Source organism: Archocentrus centrarchus, chromosome 13 (genome assembly GCF_007364275.1).
Source record: "Archocentrus centrarchus isolate MPI-CPG fArcCen1 chromosome 13, fArcCen1, whole genome shotgun sequence".
Classification (NCBI taxonomy): Eukaryota; Metazoa; Chordata; class Actinopteri; order Cichliformes; family Cichlidae; genus Archocentrus; species Archocentrus centrarchus.
In genome coordinates, this window is record NC_044358.1 from 8,794,164 (window position 1) to 8,806,209 (window position 12,046).

Below are 12,046 nucleotides of genomic sequence, written 5' to 3' on the forward strand. Positions count from 1 at the left end.
GCTATTGTGCTGCCATGTGCAGTAATGAGCCTCTGGCCCCATGGGAAATGAAGTCTTTGTTATTGCTAGTGATTAGCACAAGGACTCGGCTTCATTTCTGACCATCTTCTTCAGGACATGTCTCCCCTGATCTCCACACTGATAATAACCAATCTGCTCAGCTTTGGGTCCTATTCTGGCCAATCAGATCTCCTCCTTGCTCTGCTCTGTTCCTGACCAGGTGGAAGCAGAAACATCAGGGAGCTCCTCCAACATTTGTCACAGGGCTTAAAATAAAAACTAAAAAATTAAAACACATTTCTACCTGATGAACACCTTTCATACTCCAGTTTAAAGACTCCAGTTTTAAGACAGTAGCAGATGCTGTTTGTTTTAAACTTTTTCAGGGTTGAACATTTGATATGATGCAGTCGGAGACCTGCAGCTTCAGTGTCGGCTTGGCTTGGCTGGTCGTCTGCATCCAGACGCACTCACTGAGCTGTTTGCGTCCCCTCAGGGAGTTGTAGTTTTCAGAAGCCATTAGAACTACAGCTCTGCTCACTTTTGGTCATCTGTTGGCTTTAACGGGGTAGAGTCCCGCCTCCTCTTTGATCTTCTTTGTGCTCAGCTGCTCGGCATTTACTCTAGCCTCTGTGTCATGGTGAAATCAATTATTAAATTAGGCACTTTTCCCTTTTCTTTCAGAGCCTCCAGTCGTCCAACAGTTACGAAGAACCTACAAATACTTTAAGGACTACAGACAGGTGAGTCCAATCAGCCTCACTTTATGGAAACATTGGACTAGCTCTTATATAGCGCTTTTCTACTCAATCAGAGCACTCAAAGCGCTTACACAACACATTCAGAACAAACTGTCCTGAACTCAGTTCAGGTCTGGTTAAGGGAAAGACTTTCAGCTTTAATTCAGCGGGTTTAATAAAACTGCAGCATTACCTGTTTAGGACTTGCATGTGACCTCATGTTTGTTTGTTCTCCATTGATGATGTCAGATGATCATCGAGCCGACGAGCCCAAAGCTGCTGCCCGACCCCCTGAAGGAGCCGTACTACCAGCCTCCTTACACACTGGTGCTGGAGCTCACCGACGTCCTGCTGCACCCGGAGTGGTCGGTACGTCTGCTCCTCTGAGAGGCTTACGGCCTCTCGCAAATGGTTTTAATGTGTTTGTAGGTTCTGAACAGCTGAACGGGAAGATGGAGGGTAATGCTTGAGGCAAACCCACTGAAACTATTAAACAAAATAAAAGGTAATTAGTCAGGGACTTACAGCTTCCTCCAGACTGTTGTTTATCTGCATTTCTGAAAACTTTATTGAGGATAGAAAGAAGCAGCGGGCTGTGTCTGACCTGCAGAAGTGTGATGAGGTATTTTAAGATCAAGCTTATAGTTAGGGCTGGATTAGGTGACCCTGAACCCTCTCTTAGTTGTGCTGCACTGAGTGTTACTTCTTCATGATTTCATGAAGCTGTCCAGCAGGAATGTGATGGTCCCTCCCGCTCTCGAGGCGGCCCGTGGTGCTCCGTTGAGCTGAGCGTGTCTCCTGCTGCTGTCTCCCATGTTGTTTCAGCCATCTTACAGTGGCGATAAAGTGTTCTCTCCATTTGAGAAGTGCCATCAGCAGAGTTATTATAGTTAACGAAAATGGACGAAATAATGAAAACTGAAAAAACGTTGTTGTTAACTGAAATAAATAAAAACTATAATTAAAAGGAAAAAAAAAGATAACTAACTAAAACTGTATTGTGAGTTTAAAAAAACTAACTAAAACTAACTGAAATTATAGATAAAATGACCTTTCTTTTTTGTTTGTCATTTTATTTAAAAGCCTTGTGGATTGATAATTTTACCGCCCTCCAAGTTTAAGCTGGGGGCGCCGTCGGGCAGCTGTGTGCGTGCGTGTGCACGAGAAAGCGGCGGAGTCGCTCTGAACCGACGTGACTTGACGTCGGGTCCACACAGCTGCAGCGCTGTGATGAACCTGTTCAGTCCTTGTGCGTTTCTGGCTACTTTATCAGTCAGAGAATAACAATCAGGACTAATAATCAAAGCTTTGATATAAGGACTCACAAATGTCAGCAAATTCCTGGAGGGAGACTGCTGAAACTGTCGGGATGGACGTGAGGGAATGAAGAAAGTGAAAAAACAGGGACAAATATGTTTGCAGCCAAAAAACTGAACACAAAGAGCGAGGACCAACCGCGGAACCGCACGCGACCACAAGGTAATGAACACACACAATCCAGCTACACAAGCATAAATGTGGACATGAGGTCGGACACTTCTGTAGGTTGTGTACAGAGGCCGCAAAGACCCTGAAAGTCTAATTAGGAGCATCTAATCAAGCTAGCTCCAAAACAGAAGCAGCTTCAGGTGGTGAGAACATCAGGATGCAGCTGGATTTGACCTTTGACTCCTTCAGAGTTTGTTTTTGTCAAACTCCACATGTAGCTGTTGTCAATCTACCGCACTGACGCTGAACTTTACTGGGAGTTTATTGTAGAGTTTACTGAGTTTGGGAGTTCATATTTTCTTTGTTTCTCCCTGTTGATGTTCATGTGTGTCCTTAATATTACACACATTTATCCTGTAGTGCTGCTGTCTGTGAACAGTTGGTTGTTGAATATATTTCTTTATCTTTGGTTGAGTTTTTATTACACAAGAGTTACGCTTCTGCCTTGAATCTTGCACCTGACAAAGTATGAAAAACTAAAACTAATACCGAAAGTAACTAAAACTAAGCATTAAACCTAAAATAAAAACGAGCTAAACCACTCTGAAATCTAATAAAAACTAACTGAATTAGAGGAAAAAAAGTAAACGGTAACTAAAGGTAAACGATAATGTAAAATTATAACCCTGCCAGTCGGCGCACACCTGGGCATATGACAAAGAAACGAGGTTTGCCGAGGCACCGGTTTCCCTCTATCGACCTAGTAAGCGTAGTCTGAGGTGCCACGGCTGCAGGAGCTGCCAGTTGACGAGAGGAAGGATGGGAGGAGGGGAGTTTACAAGTGAAGGATGCGTTGGAGGCGTGTCCCACCACCTGTCAGCTTGTCTCAGTCCTTTAAAACAGTCCTCTTACCTGACAGGTGTGCAGCAGCTGGAACCTGACACCTGCAGCTTGTTAAAGCAGACAAACACACCTTCACCTGCTGGACCATGTCAGCCCTCCTTCCTGTTCCACATACACACTTCAGTTATCACATGCCACCCCACACACACACACACACACACACACACACACAGATCATAATGAGACAAAGCTTGTTCTCTGTTTGTCAGAGCGACCTGAGCGACAAGGTCACGACCTCTGAGCATGCCCAAACAATGACTGCCAGATGTCGACGCCTCGTGTTTTCATACCTTGAAGTCAGAGGACAGTTTACACGTCAGTGGACCTCATTTACACCTGAGTTGGTTTGTGCTCTGAGAGGCAAACGTTCTCAACACAACAGACACATTTGGGGCAGGTTATTCTTAGGATTAGGATGAACAGGTACAAAAGCACCGCCTACCGACCAATCAGATCTCTGCAGAATACATCACGATTCCTCAGAGTGGAGAAGGTCAGAAGGTTTTGTCTTTGTCTGATGGGCATCAGGAAGAGTCTTAAACATCAGCCCAGAGGAATGGGAAGGATGTGTCAGGAAGGACATCCGGCATAAAATGCCTCGTTTTTACTTAATTTTATATACCGAGTTCATATTTTCCATCTTTCATATATTAATAAAATATGCTGATTCTGATGCCCAGTTTTCCATCCACGATTCAAATCAACTTTATTAATAAAGCAGCTCTTTTCCAGTCCTCCCATACACATTTTTCTCTAATAATCATGGATGGGACTCATACCCGTGTGACCTTTTATGGGACAGGCAAAATTTCATCCAACAATATATGAAAATTTGAATGTAAGTAATACAGCCAACACAAGAAACTAAGGAGCCCTCCATATACACGTGCACACTGAGATGCATGTTTGTTCATTTATATGAGCAGCTGGAAGAACAGCAGCTGGAACCCTGCAGTTTAACACAGATGTGTTAAAAACAAAAGCTGCTCTGATCACAGCTGTTTGTGTTTTTCACCTCTGTCTCTCCTCCAGTTGTCGACGGGTTGGCGCTTTAAGAAACGTCCGGGCATCGACTACCTGTTCCAGCAGGTCACGCCGCTCTACGAGATCGTCATCTTCACCGCAGAGACCGGCATGGTGAGGCTCAGATATGTTATCAGCAGCTGCCCAAAGAAACAGTTCAGTTTCCTCTCCAGCTGTTTCCATAAAGGGCCGTCAGGTCGGCTCATTGCTCACAATCGGCCCGCTTTCGTGGGCTTGTACCGCTTTGTACGACGGGGGTGACGCAGAAAGTGGTGCAGCTTTTTCCTTTGTTGCAGACCACTGGAGGCCCTACAGTATCTCTGTTCCTCACACATTAAATCAAGTGCTTGCTTGCATGCATTGTGACGATGATTATTCCTCTCGTATGCAGACGGCGTATCCTCTGATTGACAGCATCGACCCTCAGGGTTTCGTCATGTACCGTCTTTTTAGAGACGCAACACGCTACATGGAGGGCCATCATGTTAAGGTAGGTGTGTGTGTGTGTGTGTGTGTGTGTGTGTGTGTGTGTGTGTGTGTGTGTGTGTGTGTGTGTGCGATTTGTATGTTGACTGCTCAGGTGTTACTGGTGTAGAGCTGCAGTGATTGTCACAGTCCAGCCAACAGGAAGGAAACACTGAGATTTTGAGAGTATTGGAAATGCGTTAAACCAGCTTTGTGTGGTAAAAGCATTTATTGATTTATGATTTAAAGTACAAACCAACATAAATTTAAAGGTAATTTAGATAAATGAACTTTTCCTGCTGGTTCAGATGGTTTTAATGAACTTTAAGAAACTCTTAGTTGAGGAGGGCACCAGGTGTAGCTCGCTTAGTTAATCAGGTGACTCATATGCCAAAAGGCTGCTGCAGGGTCCTGGGTTTGAGGCCACCTTTGGGCATTTCCTGCATGCCCCCCCCCCCCCCCAAGCCATCCACAAATCTTTAAAAAAAAAAAAAAAAAAAGCATAAAAAGAAATTACTCATAACAATGAGCTAAGTTTTAACATGTTCTCAGAGTGTTTGAGGCCTTTAAAAAATCCTTAATTCTCAAACATTTAGTAGTAAAAAGCTATAAAAAAAATGTGCTAAATTGTCTTAGATTCAATTGTAAATAAAAAGTCTTCAATTTGTGTTGGATAACTTATTCATGTGTTAAACACTTTTTATCACCAATCTCTGGACTGATTTTAAAGATAAAACTTCCCTGACTCCTGATGCCTCTGATGAGGGGTGATGAATTTTCCTCTAAAATCAGCTCCAAGCACCACAAAGTGTCTCTTTCACTCCTGATGCCGACAATTAAAATGCAAGATGTGTAACTAACAATAATTATTTCATGTTTCTTCATTAATTATTTGAATTAAAAGCACTCTGAGGTATCCATACAGACTGACTTTAGGAAGAGAAACCTGACAAGTTTATTTTATTATTAGGTTATTTTAGATTTATTTTTTAAGCTTTCACATGTTTACACTTATTACAAAGCAAAACAGCAACATTTCACCACAGAGTAAAACAATACCAACAATAAAACAAAATCATATATATCATGTACAACAACATCCTTCTCCTTTCTTTTTTTTTTAACCCCACCCCCCCAAGACTCTCAGATTCCTACACATTTACTTGCACATTTTAGACCTATATCCATCAATACACATTCAAATATTTGTATATACAGCACAGCGAGAGAATACCATAAAATGTAACTTAATGGGTTACTTTGAGGCTCGTCCTTGAGGGTTCATATCACAGCCTTATCGGTTAAATCTAGAAAGGGGCCCCAAATCTTAAAAGTTGCCTGACGTCCTCTCACATTATACAAAATCTTTTCAGGTTTGCAATAAGAAATCAGTTGGTGACTTATTTTAGTTTTCAAGCTGCTGGTACGCCGTTACAGCAGCTCCACAGTCTCCCCGTATCTTCTCTCCATGTTCACCTTCTGTTCACCCCCACCAACCTCCCTCCAAGGCCTCATTAACCTTCTGCATCCCCTCTCCCCTCTTCCTCTTATCTCACCTCCTTTCACCCTCTTTCACCCCACTTTCTTCCTCCTCCTCCTCCTCCTTTTCCTTCTGGCTCCCTCCAACTGCCATCTCTGTGTTAAAGAACAGTGTGGTTAGAAGGAGCTGGTTTAACCTACTTCCCAGAGCGAAGACTCACCACCTCATCTCCATAATGCCAAGACAGCCCTGAATGCAACAGATGCTGAGAAAGATCCTAATGCTCCATATGCTGAGGGAGAGTTAGAAGTACTGCATATGGCAATGAGAGAAAGTTATTAAGCCCCCATGAAATTAAAACTGTTGTTTAATTATGCCTGTGGCTGTCACAGGATTATAATCCAAACAGAAATGAATTTAAATGCATCATAATGCTGGAAAAGCACATCCACTTTGAGCATACATGACGTTTTCACTCAGTGTCACAGCCTGAAGCCAAAACTGTTTTTCTTAATAATAATTTTTTATGTAACTATAGAAAACTTCAAAGTGCATTTTTGGGTGTATTTTCATAGATTATATCGCAGTATGGGATCCGTGGCTGCTCAAAACAAGTGATGGAAGCTCTCCTTTACCTACATTTGATGCTGAGGTCGAGGAGGTTTCCTCTGTGCGCCGCAGACAAGAACAGTTTAAGAAGTTATTTGGTGTGACTCAGAGATCTGCAGCACATGGATACAACAAGCAATAAATCCTTCAGATTTAGGGGAATTTTTTAGAGCCTGGGAGTCTTTATGGATGCTCATGCCTCCAGTGCTTATCTCCATTACAGTTATTATGGAACCAGATGAGTTATTCCTCAAAATGACCAAAGCTGCTCTCCATAGAGGCTCACCCACTGAGTTGGGAGAACAATGGTAGTGTCCTTTTTTTCCACTGAGTATAATCTGGATTTGTAGCAAACGTTCAGCCTAATGAAGCATACGGAGTCTGTTCTAGCAGCTGTTTTATTTTCCTCTGTCTGATATTCCTTCAGAAATATTAAACTAATACCACAATCAGCTCAAATATCTCAGTGTTAACCCTTCCTCTGCCTATTGTTGGCTGGCCTGCATCTGAGCGGTGGATCAGACGTCTTATTGTTTGTTGGCTGCTGCCGGGATAAGAAACACAACAGTTGGATTAACTTCATTAAATTAAATTAATTTTAAATTATTAATTTTAAGCCTGATGTTTGGTTTATACATGCAACACCCCAAATCAGGAGAAGGCCAGCAGAGACTAAAACACACTTTAAAATGGACCCTACTCCTTGGTACACATACATGAGCACCTTCTCACCCTAAAAATGACTTTAATTTGTTCTAATGAACTCAGAGTACATCTAAAAACAACATTTTTAAACTAATGTCACAGATAATAATAACTAATAAATTTAAGGCTAAATTTGTGGATTTCAAGGACAGTTTCAGTAAATATCTAATCATCCAATCACATGGCAGCAGCTCAGTGCATTTAGGCATGTAGGCATGGTAGAGAGGACCTGCTGAACTTCAACCTGAGCATCAGAACAGAGAAGAAGGGGGTGGCATGGTTGTTGGTGCAGATGGGCTGGTCTGAGTATTTCAGAACCAAACCAGGTGCCCCTCCTGTTAGCTAAGAACAGGAAACTGAGGCTACAGTTCACACAGACCCACCGAAACTGGACAACAGAAGATTGGAAAAACGTTGCCTGATCTGATGAGTCTCGATTTCTGCTGCGACATTCCGATGGTAGGGTCAGAATTTGGAGTGAACGGCATGGATCCATCCTGCTTTGTATCAGCAGTTCCATCTGCTGGTGGTTTAATGGTGTGGGGGTTATTTGCTCAGCACACTTTGGGTCCCTTAGTACCAACTGAGCATCATCCAAACTCCACAGCCTCCCTCAGTATTTTTGCTGACCGTCCCTTTAGGATCACAGCGTACCCGTATTCTGATGGCTGTTAGATAGAAAGCACTTAGGTGTAGTGTGCTTGTGTGAACGGCTGAATGAAGACCTGTTGTGTAAAGTGCTTTGAGTCCTCAAGTATAGTAGAAAAGCACTATATAAGAACCACTGCATTTACCATTTGCTTCCAGCAATGTTACAAAGTTCAGATCATCTCAAAATGGTTTCTTGAACATGACCCTGAGTTCACTGTAGTCAGATGACCTCCACAGTCACCAGATCTCAGTCCAGTAGATCACCTTTGGGATGTGGTGGAACGCCAGATTCACATCGTAGATGGAGCTGACAAATCTGCAGCATCTGTGAAGCTGTCGTGTCAACGTGGACCAAAATGTCTGAGGAACGTTTCCAGCACCCTGTTGAATCTGTGCCATGAAGGAAAAAGGGAGTCCAACCTGTTACTCGCAAGGTGCACCTAATGAAGTGGCCCCACAGTTATAGATGCCATGTTGGTCCATCAGAAGCGGGAGCAGCGGGCTCCTTCTCTGGGCGTTACCAGCAGCTCAAATTGATACGGCTGGCTTGATACTGTGGTCCTCCGAGACAGTGAATCAGAAGATGCTGGAGAGGAAAAAATCCTCCAGCTCAACATAAAACTGCAAAACTTTTAGTCTTTTCCAAAACGATGCAGTGGTGGAGTGTGGCTCAGATTTGGTTGGGAATTTGCACTAGGAAAAGTTGAACTTTACTTACAGCTTCCAGTTCAGTACATAAATACATTTACTAAACTCTACTCTGAGTACATACAGCATTTCTTAGTACTAGCTATATTCTGTAAAAATGCTGCTGTCCAGTTTGCAGAGAACATGCGCCGAGAGTCTCGGAGGGGAAACTGATGTTTTTGAGCTTCTGTGACGGGTCCAGCTGAGGTTTCCTCGTCTGCTCTGCACAGCAGTGGATGTTCCTCACAGCAGTAGATGTCATTTCTATTTCTAATCTCCAAAGGGAGAGGGCAGCCACAGATGGCGCCTGCCAATAACATCACACGGCAGATTTGACGAGGGGAATTTTCATACAAAGACGGAGAAAAGTGTGGTGCCGGGGAAGTTGTTGGGCCATGACCTTTCATTGATGTAACTGTGTGTGTGTGTGTAAATGACTTTCAGGCCCAGCGAGTTAACCCCCAACCTGGAGCAAACTTCTGCTTTAGTCCAGTCCAGCTGCTGTGTCGCAGTGAAGCGAGTGTGCTCTTTGAAAAATTAGCACAGTTTGAATCAACATGTCTTTAAAAAATTCAACTTGACAGGCTTCACGGGCTTTTATTGGTCACATGGCTTCATTCAGTGTTAAGAGCTCTAGTTGATCTCAAAAACCATCGTTATTATGAGACATACACATGATGTTGTACTATTGTAGGTGCTGTATATCACTTAGAATAGAATTTGTAATATGACTAAGGTTTTACAGCTCATAATAAAATCATCAGCGGGTCTTAAAACGAGGTAAATACCACATCAGATGAACAACATTGATTTAACACAAACGAAGCCAAAAATGCAGAAACAGTGTGTGGAAAACTAACTCCACCTTTACTGCTTCCACAGGGATTAAGAGGGTAAGCAGCAGCCAGGTGCAGACAGTCAAATGCATTTGATTAATTGATCATTGAGTGTGAGCTTCTCTATAAAAGCAGAGGTTTGGGCAGGTTGCTGGTCTGGAGCATTCAGGTGTGTTAACACAGTGCAAAGGAGGAAAAACATCAGGGATGATCTTGGAGAAGCAGCTGTTGCTGCTCATCAGTCTGTGAACGGTTAGAAGGCCGTTTCCAAACAACTTGGAGTCCATCATTCTACCCTGAGAAAGATTATTCACAAGGAGAAAACATTCAGGACAGCTGCCAGCTGTGCAATGCTCAGAGAAACTCCATCTCAGACTCTACAGGCCTCAATTAGCATGTTAAAGGTTAAAGTTCATGACGGTACAATTAGAAAAAGACTGAATAAGTGTGGCTTGTTTGGAAGGGCTGCCAGAAGAAAGTCTTTTCTCTCTAAAGAGAACACGGCAGCACGGCTTAGACGTGGAGAGAGGAGATGTTTGTCCATAATGCAGAGCAGCACAAACACCTCAGACCAGCTGTCAGCACGGTGGAGGAGGGCTGAGGTATTTGGGCTCCTCACAGTCACTGAGTGGATCATGAACTCCTCTGTAGACCAAAGTATTCTGTGAGCTGATCTGTCCCACAGCTGAGGCTTGGACCAAACTGGGTCATCAACAACACAATGATCCGAAGCACAGCAGCAAATCTCCAACAGAACGGCTGAAAAAGGAAAGAATTCTGCAGCGGCCCAGTCAGAGTCCAGACCTCAGCCCGACTGAGATGCTGTGGAGGACCTTCAGAGAGCTGCAAACCTGAAACTGAGCTGAAGGAGCACTGTGAAGAAGACCCAAGTTTCTTAACAGTGATGTGAGTGACTGATTAAGTCACACAGGAAACATTAGTGCAACTTATTGCTGCTAAAGGAGGTTCTACCAGTTACTGAATGATGGGGTGGACTCAGTTTTTCACAGGACTGTTTCTGCATTTAGGCTTCATTTTTGTTAAATAATGACGGTCTAATATGTTGTGTTGCTGTTCATCTTAGGTTGCACTGAAATAATTTATGACCTGATAAGGACCAGATCATTTTTATTATACCGTAATGTAAAACCTTGACAGAGGGTGGACTGTATGTTGTATAACAGCTGAGAGTGCAGTTTATATACCTGAGTATCAGCATGACGACAACAAAGCTGACTTGGACATGATGAAGTGACCAGTGTCAGGTACATGCTGTGTAGCTAAGCTGCATCTAGCTGGCTAACCTTAGCTTGCTTGCTGTCTGAATCCACGTCACTGCAGGTTTCTGTGCTTGTGTGGAGTTTGTGTTGTGCTGGGTTATTGCTAATTAGTGGACTTTTAGCTGTCAGTGAATGTTGCATCCTTTGGATTTCAGTGGATAACTGGTTCTGAGTCCTCCACAGAAATGAGTCCACAGGCCTTTAGATGCAACAAGAGTCTCAGAGCAAATCTGATTCTTCAGGGGCAGCTTACCCTTTCCACACAAACACAACCTGAAGGAGAACGGCGGCCTTTCATCAGCTGTGAGGACGATGAACAAAGAGGGGGAAGTTGGGGGGGTGGGCACCAGATGAGCCTGATGACAGAGCCACAAGCAGCGTCCCTCTCCATCTGTCTCACACACACACACACACACACACCAGCTGGGACTAGCAGAGAAAGTGTGTGTGTGTGTGTATTTAATCTGTGTGAATATTAAGGATCATTAAGATAATCAAGTCTCATATTTGATTAGGCATGAAAGGGTCAGGGGCATCCCTCAGCTTTAGTCAGGGTGGAGTGACGGCGGCTGTGACTGGACGCTTACCTCATCAATCGTTAAATTAGCGATTTATATCTGCAGCAGGAGAATAAAAATGAGTGTGTTTGTGTGTCTTTCAGGACGTGTCGTGTCTGAACCGTGACAGCAGTAAGGTCATCTTGGTGGACTGTAAGCGGGAGGCTTTCAGCCTGCAGCCTTTCAACGGCCTGGCTCTGAAGAAATGGGACGGAAATTCAGAGGACCGAACGCTCTACGACCTCGCCAACTTCCTCAAGAGTAAGACTCACGGCGCAGCGTTCAGGGACCATCCTGTCACCTTTAATTTCATTTCTTTTTGTACTTCTTTACTTCTGTTTATCATGTTCTTCAGTGCATGTGTTTAAAAGGCTGGGCTTCCAACTTGAACCAAATTCATCCAACTTCCATCCCTCACCTGCTACTGTGCACATACTTGATTGCTTGATCTCAGCTTCCCCTGTTTGACCTGACAGGCTTCATTTTATGAAACTCTTTCGTCTGGCTAATAGTTTCCTTTTCTGTTGTTCCTTCACCTTCTCTGTCTCCTCCTCTCCATCAGCCATTGCTATGAGCGGCGTGGAGGACGTACGTTCAGTGCTGGAGAACTACGCACTGGAGGAGGACCCCATCGAGACCTTTAAGCGCCGACAGGCTCAGCTGGCGCAGGTAGGAGGAGGAG

General features: G+C 43.7%; 1 protein-coding gene across 2 annotated transcripts in view; it reads left to right on the forward strand.

Annotated features, from left to right (window-relative positions):
- Window positions 1-12,046, forward strand: part of timm50 (translocase of inner mitochondrial membrane 50 homolog (S. cerevisiae)) — a 33,944-nt gene that overhangs the window by 20,135 nt on the left and 1,763 nt on the right. For both annotated transcript variants that reach the window (XM_030743499.1, XM_030743498.1), the window contains exons 5-10: window positions 685-743; window positions 990-1,109; window positions 4,104-4,208; window positions 4,486-4,584; window positions 11,469-11,625; window positions 11,927-12,033. In XM_030743499.1, the coding sequence (XP_030599359.1) occupies window positions 685-743; window positions 990-1,109; window positions 4,104-4,208; window positions 4,486-4,584; window positions 11,469-11,625; window positions 11,927-12,033 (647 nt within the window). The remainder of the gene's footprint in view (window positions 1-684; window positions 744-989; window positions 1,110-4,103; window positions 4,209-4,485; window positions 4,585-11,468; window positions 11,626-11,926; window positions 12,034-12,046) is intronic.